The sequence below is a fragment of the Dermacentor albipictus genome, unplaced genomic scaffold (assembly GCF_038994185.2).
Source record: "Dermacentor albipictus isolate Rhodes 1998 colony unplaced genomic scaffold, USDA_Dalb.pri_finalv2 scaffold_29, whole genome shotgun sequence".
NCBI lineage: Eukaryota > Metazoa > Arthropoda > Arachnida > Ixodida > Ixodidae > Dermacentor > Dermacentor albipictus.
Genome location: NW_027225583.1, coordinates 3,673,763 through 3,694,025, shown reverse-complemented (window position 1 = coordinate 3,694,025; position 20,263 = coordinate 3,673,763). Strand labels below are relative to the sequence as shown.

The following is a 20,263-nucleotide window of genomic DNA, read 5'->3' as shown; positions in this document are numbered from 1 at the left end:
AACACGTGCAACCGTGTGTAACGCAGATACTGCAGCATTGTCCCAGGGACTTACACCGCCATAATGCTTTTTTTTTTGCTACAGAGACTAGCTATAGGCAGGTTGCGAACGTAGTTCCCGCGCCTACTAGGGCGCCCCTCGCGGCGGCGAGCGCGGAACCGGCAGGATACGACCGGCCCGCTTGCGTTCGGAAAGCCTGTATGTGGACTGTTTCGGGCGTAGCTGTTGCCTTTTCTGAGCAATGCCGAAGTGAAACCCGAGCTGTTGAGTAGTGGGCTGCAACAGCACGTACACCAACTCACGAGGAACAAAGTTTTACAGGTTTCCAAGCCGACCGTATGAAGCAGAACGGCGTCAACACTGGATAGCGCTCGTCAGACGGCATAAGCTGTTTTATGTTCCGGTGTTATGTCAAGTGCGTTATAACGCTGAATTCTTTGCTTTTACAGCAATGATGGCAGCAACGGGACACCTGCAGTCAGTGGCGTAGCTAAGTCGTCTGGCACCCGGGGCCCATAGGTCTTCTGTCCCCTCCCCCCCCTCCCCCGGGTTTATTCGAGGAAGGTGAGGTTATCAACAATTTCCGTGTGTCTCCAGACGTATATGACACCCCCACACAGGCCCCTTGGACCCGGGGCCCACGCCCCCCCCCCCCCCCCCCTCCGTTGCTACGCCACTGCCTGCAGTGCGTACCAGGATATGCAGCAAACAAAGTAGTTTGTTCCCACACTGTACTGCGGTAAAGCTGTGGAACTCTTTCCCAATCCTCTCCCATTCAAACAGCGCTAGGGCTTGCTGAGAGATTTGAGGAGGGGTTGCAGCCGGCTGAGCTGGCATACGCCCTTCTGCGCCCAGCATATTATCAACGAAGGGGCAGTTGAGATAACCAAAATTTTTGACAACGTGGTTCATTGGAACATCCTTTGCACGCACTGAAAAAATCGCAACATAAGAGTATCGCACTTCCAGTAACTTGGGCGAAAATATTTTGCCAGCGTAGTCTAACACAACTGGTAAGTTCATCCCCTTTTTTCTGTGTTTGGGGAGGAGGAGGAGGAGGAGGAATAAACATTTATTGATGAGGCAAAAAAAAAAAATGGTGGAAGGGAGCGGTGCCGGGTGGGTCCCTATTCCAAGACTCCAGTGGCCATCGCGACCCGCCCAGCTTGGTCCAAGAGGCCTTTCTGGGCCTCGAGGTCAGCAAGAGCGAGGATGGCCTCCCAGGGCTCCCTTAGCAAGGTGAGTACCAAAGGTGAATTAATGGCATGAGGTCTTTTGGCGCACTCCCATGTTACGTGAGGCAATGAAGGCCATGACCCGCACCACGGGCAAGAGTTAGTGTACAAGGTTGGGTTTATTTTATGGTATCTACCCAAATGTGGGTAGGTATCCGTCTGTATTCTTCTATATTTCTGCGCCTCCTCTACATTGAGTAGTTTGTGGGGTGGGGCGTACTGTTGCCGGGTTCTCCGCTGGTGCTCCAGTATATCGCGGACCAGTAGACGATCGTCTTTTTCATCGTTGTGCGTATCTCCAGCTCGGTTAGTAAAGCCTCGAGCTAGAGTGTGTGCCTGTTCGTTTCCCGAGATACCCTCGTGGCCAGGACACCATAATATTGCATGATCTTCTTTCAATGTGTCGCCTATGATCTTAAGGGCGACTTGTGGTATGTTGCCTTGTAGGTACATTCTGCATGCCACTTGTGAATCGGACATTATTAAAGCTGAGCTGCTTTGCTTTTCCTTGTATGCGATAGCGAGAGCAATCGCCGCTGCTTCCGCTGTAGCAGTGCACCTAGTACGTATCGAGGCTGATGTGTGAAGCGTTCCCTGGCGTGTGGGTTGAACTGCCACTATTACATGTCCTTTGCTAAATCTAGCTGCATCAGTATACATTACATCTTGATTACTGCCGAAGGTTTTCTGAAGATGTTTAGCTCTCGCTTGTCTTCTCGCTGTGTGATAAGTTTTGTTCATGTTGCGTGGGATTGGGGAGACCACTATGCGCTCGCGTATTGGATCCGGCATTGCGGTCGTTTGTTCCCTGGAGTACTGCGGTCGCAATGGGTAACCTAAACGCGACAGAACGTTTTTACCTGTGCTTGTGAGGCATAGTCGTTCTCTTTGTGTCATGAGAACGGCTGCTCTTAACTCTTCAAATGTGTTGTATATACCTAGAGCTTGCACCCTCTCGTTTGCCGCATTCTTAGGAAGCCCAAGCGCTGCCTTATACGCGCCACGTATTAGTAGGTCGATTTCTTTGATTTCCGACGGGGTTAGCTCTTGATATGGTAGTCCGTATGTTATTTTGCTAAGAATAAAAGCCTGGACTAGTGTTATGGTTTCGTTTTCGTGGAGCCCTTTACCTTTCTTTGTAATTCTGCTAATTAGTCTAGCGATGCTCCTCGTGCTTGATTTTAGAGTCGCAATGGTGTGAGTGGCTCTTTTGTTGCTTTGTAACCATAGTCCTAGTATTCTGATCATATTTCTTTCTGGTAACGTCTGGTTACCCATAGTTAGGTGGATGTTCGGTTTGTTTCTGTAGTTACGCCCGTGGATCCGGATAAACTCAGATTTTTCCGGAGCGCATTGCATACCGTTTTGTTCTGCGAAGTCCTTCACCGAGTCGATAGCCTCCTGGATAGTTTGTTCTTTTTGCCCTAACGAGCCTTTGCAGGCCCATAACGTGATGTCGTCTGCGTAAAACGCGAAGTTGAGGTCGTTAATTTTCTCTAGTTGTCGTGCCAAGCGGTTCATTGCGACATTAAATAGAAGTGGTGAGAGGATGGCGCCCTGTGGTGTGCCTCTGTTAGGCATTGGGAGTTTGGAAGATCGAATATTTTCCATACCTATTGTGGCTTTACGTTCAGTAAGGAAAGAGCGGATGTAATTGTGGATCCTAATTCCACAGCCCATTCTTTCGAGCTCTTCAAGTATGAGGGTATGGGAGATCGTATCAAAAGCGCTCTGGTAGGTCTTACGAGTCGTTCGTACGCTCCACGTTCCTGGATGAGACGTTTTGGATTCGTATTTGCCGTCCTGTATGTACAGGGAAACTACCGCGGCGTCCTTGCACTTCCCTGCGATGCCAGCACGGCAATCGCAGCTCCCCGCTAGGATTTGTCTGCTGTCGCCGATCTTCAAGAATCAATGTCGCCTATAATTTCATGCGTCCACACCGTAGATAACGAAGTAACTTACGCTGAGCTTCACGCATATCGCTGGTGCATTATTTTTCGTTTGCGGAATAAACCTAGCAGTCACTTCCGATTAGTGCGAGTTCAACACTTCCCTCACGTCGTAGACGTGCCCCACTTCAAATAGACGACTTCCTTTCTCTAAATTCTTTTCACGAAAAAAGCTATGAAGATCTTGTAATTCCCGAAACCCAGTTAAAATTAATATCGGCACGCTGTTTAGCGCCATCGCTACGGTTTGGCAGGACGCCAAACACGCAGCGCGGGCTGCTGACGCCGTGAGTTATCCTACCACATTCGCGCAACTATTCGTCAGATGGCGCTAGGGGTCGGAAAGACAGGGCGCCGCCTATGCACTTGCAACCTGCCCATACGCGCAAAGGAAATCTGAAGGAAAAAAAAAACACTCACAGGCATTGTCGTCTCCGTCGTCGGCTGTCACTCGCTATAACGGAGAGGGAAGGTCCAGTCAATCTGCGATAACCAGTCGCCACCGTAAAACGGGCTCGTTACCATAACATTCGGCCGCTCACTATGGAAAAACACAGTTTCGATATGGCGTTCCACCCGTTCAGAGTGCAACATACAGAACAGCTATGAGCCTGGTGCGCGCATATGCCATGGAAGCGCCTTTATTTATAGCACAGTCATCCGCAATGCCAGCAAATGGTGGGCGCAAGATGCCACACGGGTCCATTGTGCAGATATAAATCAAAGGAGCTTTGGGGCAACGACGGTGTCTTTCGTCAAACCTAACACGGCTAAATCAGACCGCTAACATCAGTAATAACGATAAAACATCGCTTTTTGTCCTCAACGTGGGATGAGTAAACGAAAAGTGTTTTTACCGTGTATTTCTCTAGTAGCGACAAAGAGCAAGTAGCACGGTTGAATTCAAATGAAACGTGGCCGTCGCCACGTCAGCGTGCTATGAATAGGCAAGCCATGCAAATCCAGCTGACGCTAAATCCAATAGCCGGCATGCGTACGTGACCGCAACGTACATCTTAAAGCCTTCTGCGCAGGCGTGGGCCCTATATGTTATTCACTAGCTAAGACAGTTGGGTAAACTCAAATAGAGTGAGCGTATAGCGGGAGTACATTGGATTGGGAGGGGAAGGGAGTGGGTAGGGTGCGGAGGGTAACGGGAGCTGCCATCATTTTGTTGTCCGCAGTTTTAGTATGCTTTGTTTCACAGTCTTGAAATGTTGCGCCGAGATAGAAGAGTTGTGGCTAAAATAAGCAAAGCTACAGAAGTGGTGATAATGACAGAAACACACACTTGCGTGTGCGTCGTCCGGGTACTCACGACGCGAACTACAAGGTCAAACCCGGGCCAAACCAAAAAACGATGCAGGACAATACACGTGAGAAAACGACACTTTGCGCTGCACAGCTCACCCAAACACAGCTCAAGGGTCAGAACAGATACAATAAACAGCTGTGGTGTAAATACGCAGAGCAGCATGACTGATGAGAATGGCAGAAACTTATACTTACGTGTACCTGGTACGGGTACTCACAGGGCCACGACGTTACGGCAACAAGACGATGCACGAATGCCCACGTGAGCAAACGATACCACGCGAGGCACAGCTGACCGAGCGCTCCCACACAAAGCTCACCTCTAGCCGCGCACACACACGCACACACACAAACAGGTGGGCGTACGGACCAATAGGATTACACCGTTAGATTAAGTTCGCAAGCAGTTGCAAGAGTACGACGAGGGAGGGCACCACTGCCTGCCTCCTAGGGCCAAAGCACGCGCACGATTTGTATGAGATAGTGGAGAACGTAGAGTTGGTGGAGAGTAGAGTCTACTTGTGTTGAGACAAAGCGTGGTGTGGCGTCGTGGTCGTGTCAGGTGATGAGGGCATACGCGACGAAGTTCAGGAGTTGTCTGTGGTTCGCGCTGTTAGCGAAGGACTGGGAAGAAAGTACATTCGACTCACTTTCGCAAAAGTGCGGCAAAGAGTGGGCTGCGTAACATACTTTTTCGTGTACGAGAGCACGTAAGGTGATCCCATCGGCGGAAGGGTGAGTAGGGCTGTTCGCTCGCACATGTCATATTTTCTAATGATCCAGTTAATCTTACGTACTTTGGCTTTGGGCTCGGCCGCCGCCATTTACCCCAGCAGCACGGATGATCGCGAAACAATGGAATATAAGCGTTGTTACGGAACACGGCTCCAAGAATACCAGGACGGGAAGGAAGTTTCGCTAATGCCTGTCACGTTCAATTTCGCCGTACGTATTGCGTCATGTTTTGCCGTGGCTGCGGCGGTTCTTCTGAGATCGCGGGTTCGATCCCTTGACGCGGCGCGTGCCTTCTCGCGAGGGCAGACTTCGACAACCTACGTGTACGCAGCTTTGACTGCACATTAAACAACTGCAGGCTATCAACACTTATCTGGAGCGCTCTACAACGTCGTTTTTCGTAGCTCCAGCGTCGTTTTTCGTGTTGTTGCTCCGAGACTACGCTGCGCCAGTCCTCCGTCTTGAAGCGAACGTTACGTGTGTAGCGCACGTCGGCGGTTTTCTCGTGGACCTGGGACGTGCCTATGATCGTCCCGCTTTTTGTCTGTTTGCGATTTGCAAATCTTAACGAACATGAAATTTCTACTGCTATGCTGGTGTGGTTATGCACCCAGTGTAAGAGAGGCGGTTGTGTAATTTTACGCTGACAGCAAGTACTTTTGAATGTCGTTTGAGATCCAACTTTGAGATCCAATTTCATCCTAACGCTTGCACCATCGACTATGCAGGCACGACAAATTCGAAAATTTTGCGCCGATTTGACGTATTGCCGAGCTCACGAAGCGCTCGGTGTGAGTGTAGCGCGATGTGTTGCGTGACGGCGTCCAGAAACATTTATACTGTACTGAAATGGAACGTTGTAGTACAGTTTTCCTTCAAGGAAATTGCTACAGGCCTGTCCCATTGTGTGAGCTATTGGCGTTTTAAGCAATACGACTTGCATGAGCATTCAAAACTTTGAAGGGACACTATACAGAAACAGTAAATCAGTTGAACGTAGTATCCTTTCAGAACAGGAACGATTCATTCGATGGCGGGGGTATGACGGAATGCACGTTCCTGCGAAATGGTTCCTGTTCGAAGTTCTCGAATTTGGCGATGGTGACCCTTTACTTATTATCTTATGTCACAGCGTAATCTGCCATCAACATCCGTAATGTCACGGGCTGCTTCTTCGAAAAGTCCGAGGCCTTTCCGTGTCTTTTCTGGTCTACCATGCCTCTTTTCGCGATACGATTGATCATTTCGGTATTCCAGAACATATGTCTAACAACTTTACAGCATTCTATCGTGTCCATTTGGGCCGCGTTCGTTTGTATCTGCACACATTTAAACAACATCTTTTTCGGGATGCTCGCACACCACCGGTTGCTTTTAAGAGAACACCTTGCCTTGCGTCCCAGCCGTGTTTCCCTCCTCAAATGCACGTGAAACGCACGAACTCTCTCATTAGGAAGCCACTGAGCCAATTTGAATGATATAGCGCAGTGAGGAGGCTGAATTCAAAGACAGTAGGAAACAGAATTTTCATTTATTACCTGAATTATTTTAACACACTTTCCTAAATGTACCAAATCAAAAAAAACAAAGAAAAGAACTAGTACGAACTTTAAAAGACCGTGACTCTACACTAAAAGGGGTGTCGTAGTTCTCTAAGCCAAAAACGAACGAGAGCCCAAGCCAACTTATCTGCTAGCCACATGGGCCGTAGAACTTTTGTGAGGAACATTGGAATGTGTTGCTTGCGTAAGGGCAGCCGATCATTGGTCTCTCATCGCGTTCTTTGCTGTCCTCAGCAGGTCTTCTAATGTTATGTCAATCATAATAGGGAGAAGGCGCGTGTTCTTCAGAGTCGTGACACATAGTGGCTGCTTACAGACGTATCTGCTTCTGCAGAGACGCCGGTGTCACGCCATGCTTTCCCGCTGGTTTCACATCACGTTTTCGGCGCAAGTTCTGGATATACTATGTTGGTATGCCTTCTACACATGCGTGAACGTTGATATTATGGACGCTACAAATTATTGAAAAAAGGAAACGTCGATATGGTGTGGGAGGATAAAACAAACAATTGGGGAACGTCATTCCAGTTCTGAGTATGAGAAAGGCAGAAGTGTTGCGTCTTTTGCCCTTACAGTGGATTAGACATTCGTGGCTACATCTGCAAACAAGTGCCGGTATTGTGAGTAGGCCTAGCCGCCGGATGTTAATAAATCAATCCGCGAATCCTTGGTGACGTTATTATTATGCCTTTAATATGCGTCGATGAATAGTGCCTTGGTATTCGTAGTGTCCTTATGCAAAGCGTCGAAAATACGGTTCTCGTGGAGGACATAACGGCAAGCGCGGCTCCTAAGAAACGAAACCGACAGTGTCCGTAGAAACTCTGTCCTAGTAAATTATTTACTGTGATCCGAGGCTTTCCGGATCTAAGGTACTGGGGCGTAGGACATAAATTTACCTCGAAAGATATATGCAAATGCGAAAATTGTCGTGTCCGCGTGCTCCTTCAATGTGCCTGGCGCCGCGAACCATTCATATTGGGCATTGTGCGGGGAAACAGTACTGTCGTTTTTGTCATATATGGCCATGCGCTGATGTCGGCACGAGCAAATCGCACAAGTCTCAGTTTTGCGTTGTTGTGTATGCTGTTGGGTGTATGTCGCATAAAAAGGACGTCTCCCCCTGTATTCGGATGTGCGAGTTCTTACTGCAAAGCTTTCTCTTAACCCTGGCACGTGCTTCACCGTTTCCAGGTTCGCCAGGCCCATTCACCTGTTCCAAGTGATCTTCTCAAACGACGCCGACGAAAAATGTTTGCTGTAAGTTCGTTCCTTTGGTGACTACAGTCTTCGTGTTTGCTACGGTTTATTGCAATTTTAATTGTGCGGCCATTCGAGGCTTGTTCTCGCCGTACTCGTCGCCATGTTGACAAGCATCGACGGTGCAGTTTGCGACGCGTGCATTAAGGGTTAGAAGGTCTTTTACCATACGCGACAGACAGGCACAGCGTTGTCTGCAAAAAACGACGGATCCAAGTGGACGCACCCCTCACCATCTGCTCGTACGCCTTGTCAGCGGAGCCGCGGCAGCGTTCTCTACCTACCTGTGGTGGCGTGAGCGCTAACTGTGCGTAGATACAGGGGTCGCATAACGTAAAACTTTTTCTATTATGATTTTATTCCAATCTCCCGACGTGCAATTCACCTAATCTCTAACACATTGGGCGGCGATCCGCTGAGTTGTTTGAAAGCCCAATCAAACGCTACTCTCGGTAATAGAGACTTTTAGCTTGTACGCTATTCCGGTAAACGGGAGCGGTTTGGGCGGATTACCGGATGGTCGGGGCGTAATCGCGAGCGGTGAAGCCGCCTGGTGTTGTAGAGCTCAACCAGCCAAACGCATAGCTAAAACTGCAGTAACTCACCATATCCTGCTTCGCCACTCGTGCAAATTTTTGCCAGCGGCGTAATTGTGAACACGATTACGCCACTGTCGAAAATTTACGCCAGCAGCTAAGCAGAATATAGGAATTAGCTCTGTGTTTGCGTGGTTGAGCTTTGCGCCACCAGCTGGCGCCACTAATCTGGCCGCTCACCTTGACGCCCCCGCTAAACCGGAAAACCGCCCGCGCTTGCCTGAATACCGGACACGCTAAACGTCTCTAATAGGAGGTTACTTTCGCTTGCCTTGAAAGCAGATAGCATTGTCTACCATGACAGGCGTGTCTTGTCTAATTGGCTGACAAGAGGCCAGGAGCGCGCACTAATGAGAGGGATTCGGTGGGTCAGAGCTGGCGCTCTGAAAGTAGATAACCGGATGAGGAGGGCGGTGCCGGCGTCGGCGATTGGTCCGCTTGCCCTTGCTTAGCCTGCGGTCTTTGGTGGAAAATCGCGGTGGGGTGCAACGGAAGGTTGAAAATGCCGCTAAAACGGATCCTCAGCGAAGTTTGCCGGGCAATGTCGTATGCGTGCTGGAAGGTGCACAGCAACGTTATAGTGACAGCCAAAAAGTTGTATTATGCTCAGAAAGCACCTGTATTCCCGTCAGCTACGGGTATCCAATTCCAGAACGATCGCTTGCATAGGCAGCTATCCTTCCTTTTGGAACGGGCCTACGCAGGGCTCCAGCTAAATTCACTTTTGTTCGGCATAATAATGAATCTTTAGGGCGTACACATTACTTTCATGTGCTGAGTCTTCAAGCCATGTATAACGGCGCGAGGTAGATAGGCGAAGCCAAAATATTTTGACCTATATATAGGCGAGGGCTAAGGGCGAAAAGGTGCTTAGAATCGGAAGGAATTTCTTTTGTTCGGTCTATCCATGCATAATCAGTTTTCGCACGGTCTCGCGGTTTTCGTGACATCGCGCGAGCGACAGGCCTAACGGGGCTGGCCCGAAAAATGTTTCACCCATCATGGAGGAAACATGAAATAGAAACATGTTGCGACCGCTGTGCGTTTATAGCGCCCCAGTACTCCTTTCTGCCTAGTCCGTGCGGCACGCAAACTTCAAGCTGCAAACGCCGATTGTTTTACGAAAAGTTAGGTTCTACACGTGAGATATTTTCGCGCGGTGGTCTGCCTTTTTTCTAAATGTCGTTTCACCACAGCAGGTGGTGAAGTGGCGCCACAGGGGTGCCTGTTTCGAAAGTTTATTCAGGCAAACTCCTGAAGCCGGCAAAATCAGCAAGACCAAAGTTGTTTAACGAGTCACTGTGATCTGAAGAGGGATGTTTCGCTCGACAGACTCTGCTGTTTCAAGTTTGCTGCTGCTTGCGTCCGTCGAAGCTAAATAATTGTTAAAATAATGTCCAGTTGTATCTCACTATAAAAACAAGAACGCCGTTACGTAAAACTTTCCTCTCTCACTGGACGATGTCATTTCAGCGGGCTCTTTACGAATTTCAAAACTTGCAGCTTGGCAGGTATGGGGAAAACACCTGTCAGCCGACCATCCATTCCCGTAATCCGAACTTTGAATCTCTAGTTGATGCCGATTTGCGGTGTGGTCGACACCGCAAGTGACACACCACAGATAACCCTCCGGAAACGTAGCAGTACCTGAATCAGTGGAAAAATTGACTCCCTAACCTGCTGTAATGTAACGTGCCGTGTATGCTACGGACACTGGACGCAGACTGGGATTGTTCTCAACCCCGGTAGCCAACTGGAGAAGACCTTCGTTGATCCCCTTGTCTGTCCTCCTTCAGTCTCTCTCTCCGTCTCTTTAATTCTGTCATTATTATACCAACAAGTAAGCTCCCATATATGCGAAATTTTATTCGTAAACTGCCCGTCATAGCGAAAAACGCCCCCGCCCATTCTTATCAGCGTCTTTTCATTGTCGGTATTTTTTTTAAATCGCTAAAACTCCGGCAAACGATGTCACTCCTATAAATGTATCTAAGGTCTACGGGCACCGTCCGATGCACGAGTTTATGCTAATAAATGCTAATAATAAAGGAAAGTAAAAGACCGGACACCGGACTGCGCGATCGCTGTTCACATTGTTGGCAAGCTTTATTTGTTACCTTTCGTTCGTTCGCAAGCGAGCTATCTTTTTATCTCGCGGCCAAGATAGTCTATCTGTGCTTCCTGCTGGCAGAACTAGCGTATGCGGACGAGCCGATAGCACTGTGCAACAGGACGCAGTGAAAGATAACGTGAACTGCGCTTAACCAGTGCTGTAATCCGTTATAATTTTTATTTCTCGAAACCGGAACAAAATCGGAGCACGTTGAATTCGAACCAAACCGGTATTTCTGAGGTTCGACGCCCAGCGTTTGGTCGCGTCCTCCTACAGTGCAGTGACGTACAAACCCTGATTAAGAATAAAATTGGACGCTCTGCGTAAATCAATTCTCTGAAGCACAGTTGTTAAGGCCTCAGTATTCATACCCGCCGTGGTTGCTCAGTAGCTATGGTGTAGGGCTGCTGAGTACGAGGTCGCGGGATCGAATCCCGGCCACGGCGGCCGCATTTCGTTGGGGGCGAAAACCCCCGCGTACTTAGATTTAGGTGCATGTTGAAGAACACAGATGGTCCAAATTTCCGGAGTCCTCCACTACGGCGTGCCTCATAATCAGAAAGTGGTTTTAGCACGTAAAACACCATAATTTAATTTTCAGTTTCATTTTTGGCGCTACTCCACATAGAACCAGTTAGCATCGATACAATTGGCTTTTAATTGAATTTGGTTGAGAAAGTTTTGAGAAGTCCTCTTGCATATTGATCCGCTCGGCGGTTATATTCAGTGTTATCACTTGTCAAGTTATGTATTCTTAAGCTCGACAACCCATACCGCAGTTCAACTTCAAGAAGTTCCTAGAAAGTGGCCAGTACTCGGACGTGGAGTTCGCCGTAAAACCAGAGAAATTTCCCGTATCGAAGACCTTCAAGGCCCACCGGCAGCTCCTGGCACTGAGGAACGAGGTGTTCGCCGCCATGTTCTACGGTCAGCTCCCTGAGAAGGACGTCGTGGTCGTCACCGACCTCCATCCCGATGGCTTTTACGGCCTTCTAAAGTGAGTTGGTTGCAATTATGTCAAACAGTAGTCCATTAATGAGTCAGTTCGCTGACTTCACCCCGCGCGAATCGGCAAACATGCGAGGTAGCGGACGAAAAAGTGCTGCGCTGTTAAATAAAAAAGTCGAACTAGTGTCGACACTAACGAAACAAGGCCGACGCACATGATGGTTTAAGTGAATCAATGATTAAATGTTGACTGTACGTCAGAACAACTTGACTGTGGCCCAGTTGGTGTTTACTGCATATCATATTGACCGCTATTAAAGACCAATACAGGGGAAGAGAACACAAATCGACGACATGGGCGGTGTGTCGTCGTTCGTGTCGTGTTCTCTTCCCCTGTTTTAGTCTTTATTAGCGGTCGATATGATATGCAGTTGATTACGCGGCCACGATAGGATTGACGCATTTGGGTGGGACAGTCTTCGGTAGCTTCAGCCGTGTTCTTTGGCGCGTGGATTGGCGAGACGACCTTTACGCGTGTCGGCATTCTCACTTGCCCGTCGAACGCGCGCGGCGTTGGCGTACTCGGGGCGCTTGCAGAGACACGCGAGGCTAAGGAGACCAGAAATACCAAGGCTGCGGTCCGGCGCACTCGACACTTCGCTTCATCTGGCGGCGGCAAGGCGCCAGTTACACAGGCACTCACGTCACTCTCCTTTTACGGTTAACTGTTTTCATTTTTTATTATGTCGTGCTAATATGCTTACTTGCTGCCTATAGCTATTCTCTACGTGAAGATTTATCATTTCATATCATTCTCATATTCATAAGACGAATACAGTCACCTAACCGACCATTTACTTCTGCAAGTGGTTACAAGATACCCAGACCCCCAGATATACCAAAGCCATGGGAAGCGAGCTAAGACGTTGCCTTCAAAAAAAGAAAAGTAGAAAAGAAAGAAAGAGCCTTGTCAGGGTTTATTATTGCGATAGTAAATACTACACGGACACTCCGAGGTCGTTTTCGACGTCGACGTGCAGTTCTGAATAAAGTTCGAATGCAAGAAAAAAAAATGAGCCGAATGCGCCGTACGTTGGCGGTCATGCGATGCAGCGAGAGGGCGAGCATGCAAAGCCGAGCCGTGATGGCGGAGCCTTTTTCGTCCCGTTGCGCGCCGTTTTTCCGCCCCGTGATTCGCCCGCGCGTAATGTAGACGGTCACGTGATTGAGCCCGCGCTGCTGCACGACCGGACTAGAGGAGGACAGCGCCTCCTCTCTTCTCTGCCCGTGTCTACACACGCGGCCCGCACGCCTTAAGTTAAGAGGTCTTGAACTGGAGGTCGCTGTGAGTCGTAGGACATGGAGGAAAGAAATGAATTAGGAAGATCCGTTACGTCACGCAGCCAGTTTTCTCGAGCCAACTCTCCGTGAAGCCACCTCCGTTGCGTTTATTTGCTCGGAAGGTCGGCCCAACAAGTAACCCACCTCGTTGAACTGAGCCCGGCCTGCTTGGTTCCAACCGCTCTCTTGCGGATCTTCTCCCGACATGGTCCGCGCAATTTCTTTCGTTTATGCTGCAGCGGGCGCACTAGTCGTCTGTGTAACGTGCGACTGCCGCCATAGCCGCACGTTGCTGTCGTTCTCTCCTTAGTAGCGCGCGCTGAGCGCTGATATCCCGGCGCTAGGAAACGCTAAAGCTCACCCCGACGTGATCACGCGTAGGGCCGACTGTCCTGGCTTCAAATGTGTTGCGCAATGTTCCGTTCTAGCTTTTTTTTTCTTCATCCACCCTTTACGCTACCAGGGAGAAGTGTGAGGAGAGAGCGTTGTATTATCCTAACTTGCTGGCTTCCCGTGCGTCTAGTGTTCAAGGTCGCGTTAATTATTCTGGTTTTGGAGACGCGGCATAGTTTAAATGGTGAGTCGAGGAAGCGTTCGCTTTGGAACATGCAACAGGCTTCCGCTGCCGGTGCTTCGTATGGCATCGGCGGGTGCTTGCGGTCACAACGAGAGATCTGTTAATGTTAGTGCGCGAGTCACACTATGATTCTTTAGTTAGTGAGCAAATGTTCACAGCTGTTTGTATAGGGTTTATAAATCCGCGAAACTTACCTCGAGTTATTGTCTGATATTTATTTGTCGTTATCAATGCTTCACCTTTCCGGGCTTTATGTCGCGACTTTCTTTCTTTCTGCTTCTCTTTCCCCCTCTTTCTTTTGTAACTCTGAGGCTAGCAAAAAAATTCGCGTCAAGCCACTGTCTTTGTCGGCTCATTCCTCGCACGCTTGTCTTCGCACCAGCAGTGCACGTTCGCGCATCACACCGCGCCCGGGTCGCTCGTTCTTTTCGCACTCGGACTTGACGTAGAACATGACGGCGACGGATTAAAAGAAAACCGCCTGGAGTGTGCGTACAATTTTTGCCGCAGTAACAACAACAATCACAACAATACATAAGACGGAACAGTGTACAGGCAAGTTTCAGCAACAGGTGCACTCTGAAAAGTGCTATTGCGGATCGCAAGGACTATGTAGCTTAATTACTTCTTGCATTCCTGGCTCTTGATTGTCGCGTTTATTCCAAGTGCGCAGTATGAGCTAAAAGATTTCATGCACCACGGGACGAGAGTTCGAAGCTCTCCACTGCACCGCAGTTTTGCGCGGGTTGGTGTCCGCGAGATCGAGGCAGTGAATGCACCGCATACTGTCGGCGCACGCACCCGACTCACAACCCTAACGACGCCTGCACATCGCTGCCGCAAACATTTCTTTTTTCGCACTCTTGCGCACCGACCCTAAAATTGCGTGCTCTCAATATCTCATTTTTCTTGCTAGGTAAACTTTCTTGTGGATCATTTTCAGCTGATTTCGGACGGTGTAATTTAGCGGGCTCCTTGCATGCCATGTGCATCTCGTGCTATCGCCTTCTTTGTTCCAGGTACCTGTACACGGGCAAGCCAAAAATCAAAAGCACGGAGGAAGCCATGTACACGAGAACGGCGGCTGACAAGTACCTCGTGCCGCACCTGGCCCTCGCCTGCTCGGAGTACATAAGGGGTCACGTGACTGCCGACGACGTTTGCCACGTCATCGACTACACGTTGCTGACCGGCGGCGAGGACGTCGACGGCGCCGTGGGACGTCTTCTCGAAGAGCGCCCCGAGGCCGTCTTGGCGTCAGACGCTTTCACCGACTGCTTGGAACAGACGGTGCACTACGTCCTGGACAAGGTGACAAGTGCTTACTTGGTCGCATCCTGATTACTAAAGCAGGCGTGTGCACAGTAACCGTCATACTTTACCCCGAACCCTTGAGCACGTGTTGTTTCTCCTGAGAAGTGTGTTGGGAAATTCTGGTTGGGGTGCCTTCAATATTAAATTAAATTAAATTATGGGGTTTTACGTGCCAAAACTACTTTAGATTATGAGGCACGCCGTAGTGGAGAACTCTGGAAATTTCGACCACCTGGGGTTCTTTAACGTGCACCTAAATGTAAGTAAGTACACGGTTGTTTTCGCATTTCGCCCCCATCGAAATGCGGCCGCCGTGGCCGGGATTCGATCCCATGACCTCGTGCTCAGCAGCCCAACACCATAGCCACTGAGCAACCACCGCGGGTTGCCTTGAATATGGCGAGGGGTTAGCTTAACGTGTTTTCCTCACAAAGCATTCGATGTTTTCTCGTTTTCTTGGAGGGGGGGGGGGAAGGGAGGGGAGGGTTGAACTGAGGGAGTAATTACGCTTGTAACTGCGCAGGTTAGCTAAAGAGAGAGAGAGCAAATTATAAAGGAAAGGTAGGAGGGTTAACTAGGACTGAGCCCAGGTGGCAACCCTACCCCGGGGAAAGGGAAAAGGGGACGGAAAGAATAAAAGAGAAAGTCTACTGGGGATATCGTTCGGTCACTCAGTCCGGATCACAGACGCTGACTCAATCCAGCAGCTTTCAAATATCGCAGCAGCGCTTTTGTGACCTTTTGTAGCTGCGATATGCGAGAACATGGTCCCAAGATCTTGTTCAAAGTAAACGGTGTTCTATCTAGCTGATTGAGCTAGAGACGCACATTAAAGCGAATAGTCTTCTTTGGCGCTTTCGCCAGTTCTCGTGGTCGGTGGCGGACGGTCGGAGGTCGCAACAAAGACGCCTGTGCCAAAGGTGGGCCTGCTCGCCTTCTGGGGTGCGTTCGTTTCCAAACTCCACCTGTCACGTCTCCTTTGGGGCGCACGTGCTGTCTACATTTATTAAGCTAGATGGAAAGGGGTTGGTTAACGACCCTGCTTCTTTTCAGGGAATCGCGCACGGAAACAGCTAACGCAACCTAAACATATTCACTGCGACGTATACAAGGACACCATTCCTTTAACAAAGCCAATAGCTTTTCTTGATGCGTTCGGCAATTCGCTGGCGTTGGCAATCGTCGGCGGCCGTTTCGGCACAAAATCTTAAAATTTTGCTGCACTTGTAGATCACGTTGCGGCAAAGAGAAAAACACGGCTGTTACCGTGGCAAGAGGCTTAGTATGCCACACCTAAGTGAATCATGAAATACAGCCAGTGCCCCCTTTGCCCTTCGTTCGTTCTTGCTCGATAACGTCATCAATCTCGATAGCATCTTCTCCCGGATTTCACTGTGTGCCTGTACAGGAGGCCTGTGATGCATTTCAAAGCAACAAAAGAAACAATGTAACAACTTCCCTGCAAACTAACACGTACCCACACTTGTCTCGTCTACACGCCATCCCCCCAGACAGATATACGTCCCGGACATGTCCCTGGTGTAGCAACCACCCAGCGACACTCGCGCACATATTACACGAATGCACCGACCGTCCGGGAGACGCAATTTCGCCACGAGTCACAACACACACACGCTCACCACGTGGTCTTGGGAGGCGAGACTCTCCGAACTGGACTCTCCGAACTTTTTCTAATGATCAGCCTTTTCTCGTAAAATTTTTGCGAATATACAGTATATAAAGAACTCTCTACAACTATGTATATTTAAAACAGTAAATGTTGGTCATGAGTATATATTTAGATGTTTGGTGTGTAGTATCCATTTAGATCAGAGAAAGTTTAAGACTGTAACTCGCCGTTAAAAACATATCACAGTTCTGTATAAACTGCATCTGTTGGTACATCTGAGGTGATGGATCATTATGTATCATACATTTCTCTCTAGTACACTGCATGCTAATGTGTGAGTGAGACTTTTTCAGAACGCTTGTAAACGTTGTATTAACTTTAGATGAGCTGCATGTATATATATCGAATTTGTCTCCTTTAAGTGCTCTTAAACATGCAGTTTACAGAACTGCGATATCCATTTTTGGTGCAGAGGTACGATTTATAAACTTTGTGCTTCTGTTTTATTTTTAACTTGGCAATCTATGGCATCTCATAAAACATCCAGGGCCTATATAAAGTTCTGTCTCCTACAGTCTCTAAAATTAAGCTTGCTTTCTCGAATGCAACAAATTTTCTTCAAATTGGTCCCGGGGTTGCCTCACGAAAAGATTTCTGCATTTTACGTGCATCTGGTCAGCATCGTAGTTAGCCCTGAGCGGAATGAAGTTTCCACATGACTCAAATTTTCCAAAAAAGTGCATAATCTTCAAAAGTCCATACTTTGAAAGGTAACGTACAAAATAAAAGAAAAATTGGGACGAAAAGGAAATCGCCATCGGCGACGATCAACTGAGAACAATCGGAAGAGATTCAAACCACGAATCCTTAACAACTCCCTCAGCCTTCTGTCGCTTTAAGAGTGAACCGGGCGTAGTTCGGATGGGCTGCACAGTCTTTTTCACGGTTTTCAACGACATGACCGCAGGTGACCAACGTGCCGGAAATGTACGTGATCCTCGCGGTACACCGATGGGCGCAATCATTCTGCCAGAAAATAGCCACAACAAACGACAAGCCCGTCGATCTCAAGACAGCCATGGCCCCGTTCCTGCCCAAATTGCGGTTCCTGGCGCTGTCGCCGGAGGAGTTCGTCACCTTCAACGCTTCCGACGACACTCGCGGCGTGCTGGACAAGGACGACGCCTTCGCGATCATGAGTCTCTTCTTATGCAACAAGTCCATCGAGATGCCGTCGTGGGCTTGCCCGGAGAGAAAGCCGCGCTGTTCGACCCCTAAAAATGAGTAACTTTGGACTTTTCACCTGCTGAAAAGTCGAAACGTTCTGGCGGCCTCGTTTCAATCGGCGCCTACTGTAGCTACCTCGTGCTGTCCACATACGACCACAAGCTTTGGCGCACTGTGCTGCCTGTAGGGGATACCGCACCGTTTTTTTTTTCTCTTTGTGTTGTAACCTTTGAAAGGTTGCACTATACTTGGTTTCCTTGCTCTCCCTCCCCCCTCTCTCTTGTTAACACAGCAAGAGAAGGCCAGAACAAAAAGGAGGACTTGCCACGAATGTTTTCTCAGTATTTTTTACTTATGTCACGCCACCATCATCAGTAAAGTTAATGGCGGGCGCGAGTCTGCGCCAAATATGCCGAGGTTGGTTCTCTCGTAAGTTTGAGAACGTTCTTACCTTAAACTGCCTGTCGTGATTCGGGGCTTGCGGCTCCTCCCTGTCCCACTCTCCCGGTCCCGGCATTCTCGCGCTTTCGTGGCCGAAATTAATGCTTTCATTCTAAAAGATGCACTTTTTATTCATCTGTTCTTGCAGCGTATCTTCTACAAATAACTTCGATACCTCAGGGCATTACTGAAATTACTGGACAGTTATGATACAAAACCCTGCATTAAAAAGTACGCTGCCAACAAAAAGGCATTTGAATGGGGCAGAATTGCAGTGCTAGTCGTACTCCGCTAGTCGCATTTGTTTTAGTGCAAACTTCGCTACTAATTTCTTCTAATCAGTGTTGGCCAACTGCTTCACACCATACTTATATCGTTTTTTATGTGTTGTCACGAGTGTTTTATATATACATATTTTTTCAAAGGCCGCTGCACTTCAAGTTTGCCACATTTCCGACAGTGCCGGCTTGCACATATCATTTAATTTTTACGTGTGCCCGTAAGGGTCGATACCGTCTTTAACGTGACAGGTCAACTGCTGATGGTTGCAGTCATAGATAATTTTCGGTTCGTAGGACCACTGGTCCATCGGCTGTGCTCAGCTGCTTATGACGGTTTTGTTCTTTATAGCATTTTAACTGTGATAGTATCACAAATACGTGCACAACATATGTACATTACTCATTTTGTTGTATTCAGTGTATCGGTGCATATATTTTTTTCTGTTCTAATATGTCATAACTCTGTAAGACAACTAATCTAATGAGTTTCAAGGCCTGACGCTCATGATGTACTCGTCGTTCTGTTACCTGAATTTCTCAATAAAGAGTTACGTTCTCGTTTTGCAGTGTTTCACGTGACAGGTTATTCTCTCCTCGATCGCACGACCGTTACCTGTATAAAGAGTTACGTTCTCGTTTTGCAGTGTTTCACGTGACAGGTTATTCTCTCCTCGATCGCACGACCGTTACCTGTAGAACTTTAGGCTCTTGGGAGTTTTCGGTCGTCTACATCCGTAGCTGCTACGGGGACTTTCTAGTCGAAACGGGAACTTGTCGGAAATAGGACCTTTCGCGATTCCATTCTCAATGTAGAGCATAAGCAACCCTGCCTCACGTCTGCCACCGCCAACAGCAACCGAACTTTTCTGTAGTCACGGTTCTCCTCAACGTGATCCTTGCAAAGCAACACTCCTTAAACTTCAGAATAGTGCTTGGCTGAGCATGTTGAATGCACATAGCAGAATTGGTTTCCTGCAGGACGTTCCGAGACGGACAGGAAGTGTTCTGTGCGCGTCGCGAATGCACGGCCAGACTTTTCTTTCAAGAGGGAAGCGAGCCTTCCTTACTTTTATGGCTTTCTCTTTCACTGGCCCCCCGCGGACTCCAAGCTGTGCGCGAGAGAAAGGACCCCGCTCCCTCCGTTCGGTTCCTGAAAGAAACCCAGTGACGACGCTTCGGGGTGTCGGCTGTTGTTTCCCGTGCCTGGGGGCGGCGACGGGGATGGAAACCACAGTTGGAAAAGCGCGGGACGGGCAGACTCGCCCCACCAGCCCTAGAGACCGGACCACTTTTTTACGGGGCTAAAACTGAACGTTTTGTGTATTTTTGACTTCCTTTTTTGACCTTCTCAGTGTAATTAAAGTTTGTTTTAAATGTTCAACTGCGTTCGACCCGTTATCTAGCTGGACAGCGGACGCTTTGATCCCGTCAAGTGCGATCCGCGAGGCCAGCATAGTAAAAAAGTGAAGTCGACTGCCATCAGCCGCCAACTCAACATCCGCTGCAGTGGAATACGTCGCACGGCAAGACCTCCGGTTGGACCATGACATCCGCCTACTGCAAGGACACGGCATCGCCTACAAGTTGAGCAGCTGACGGCATACAGGGCAACGACAAGGTGGGCTCGTTTCAAATTTCATCGCGCAGCTTAGCAGGCTTCACGGCATACGTCCGCTTTGAGTGAGATACGTCGTGAAGCACGCACGCCAAAATGGATCAGGACAAGCTGACGCCTGA

At 48.8% G+C, this 20,263-nt stretch overlaps 1 protein-coding gene across 1 annotated transcript in view; it reads left to right on the top strand.

Moving 5' to 3' along the window:
* LOC139052683 (BTB/POZ domain-containing protein 3-like) overlaps positions 1–18,059 on the top strand; it is a 34,385-nt gene extending 16,326 nt beyond the window's left edge. Inside the window, exons 2-5 of the mRNA XM_070529721.1 lie at positions 7,993–8,058; positions 11,547–11,764; positions 14,653–14,944; positions 17,545–18,059. Coding sequence (XP_070385822.1) covers positions 7,993–8,058; positions 11,547–11,764; positions 14,653–14,944; positions 17,545–17,865 — 897 coding nt within the window. The 3' untranslated portion in view covers positions 17,866–18,059. The remainder of the gene's footprint in view (positions 1–7,992; positions 8,059–11,546; positions 11,765–14,652; positions 14,945–17,544) is intronic.
* The last annotated feature ends 2,204 nt before the right edge of the window (positions 18,060–20,263 follow it).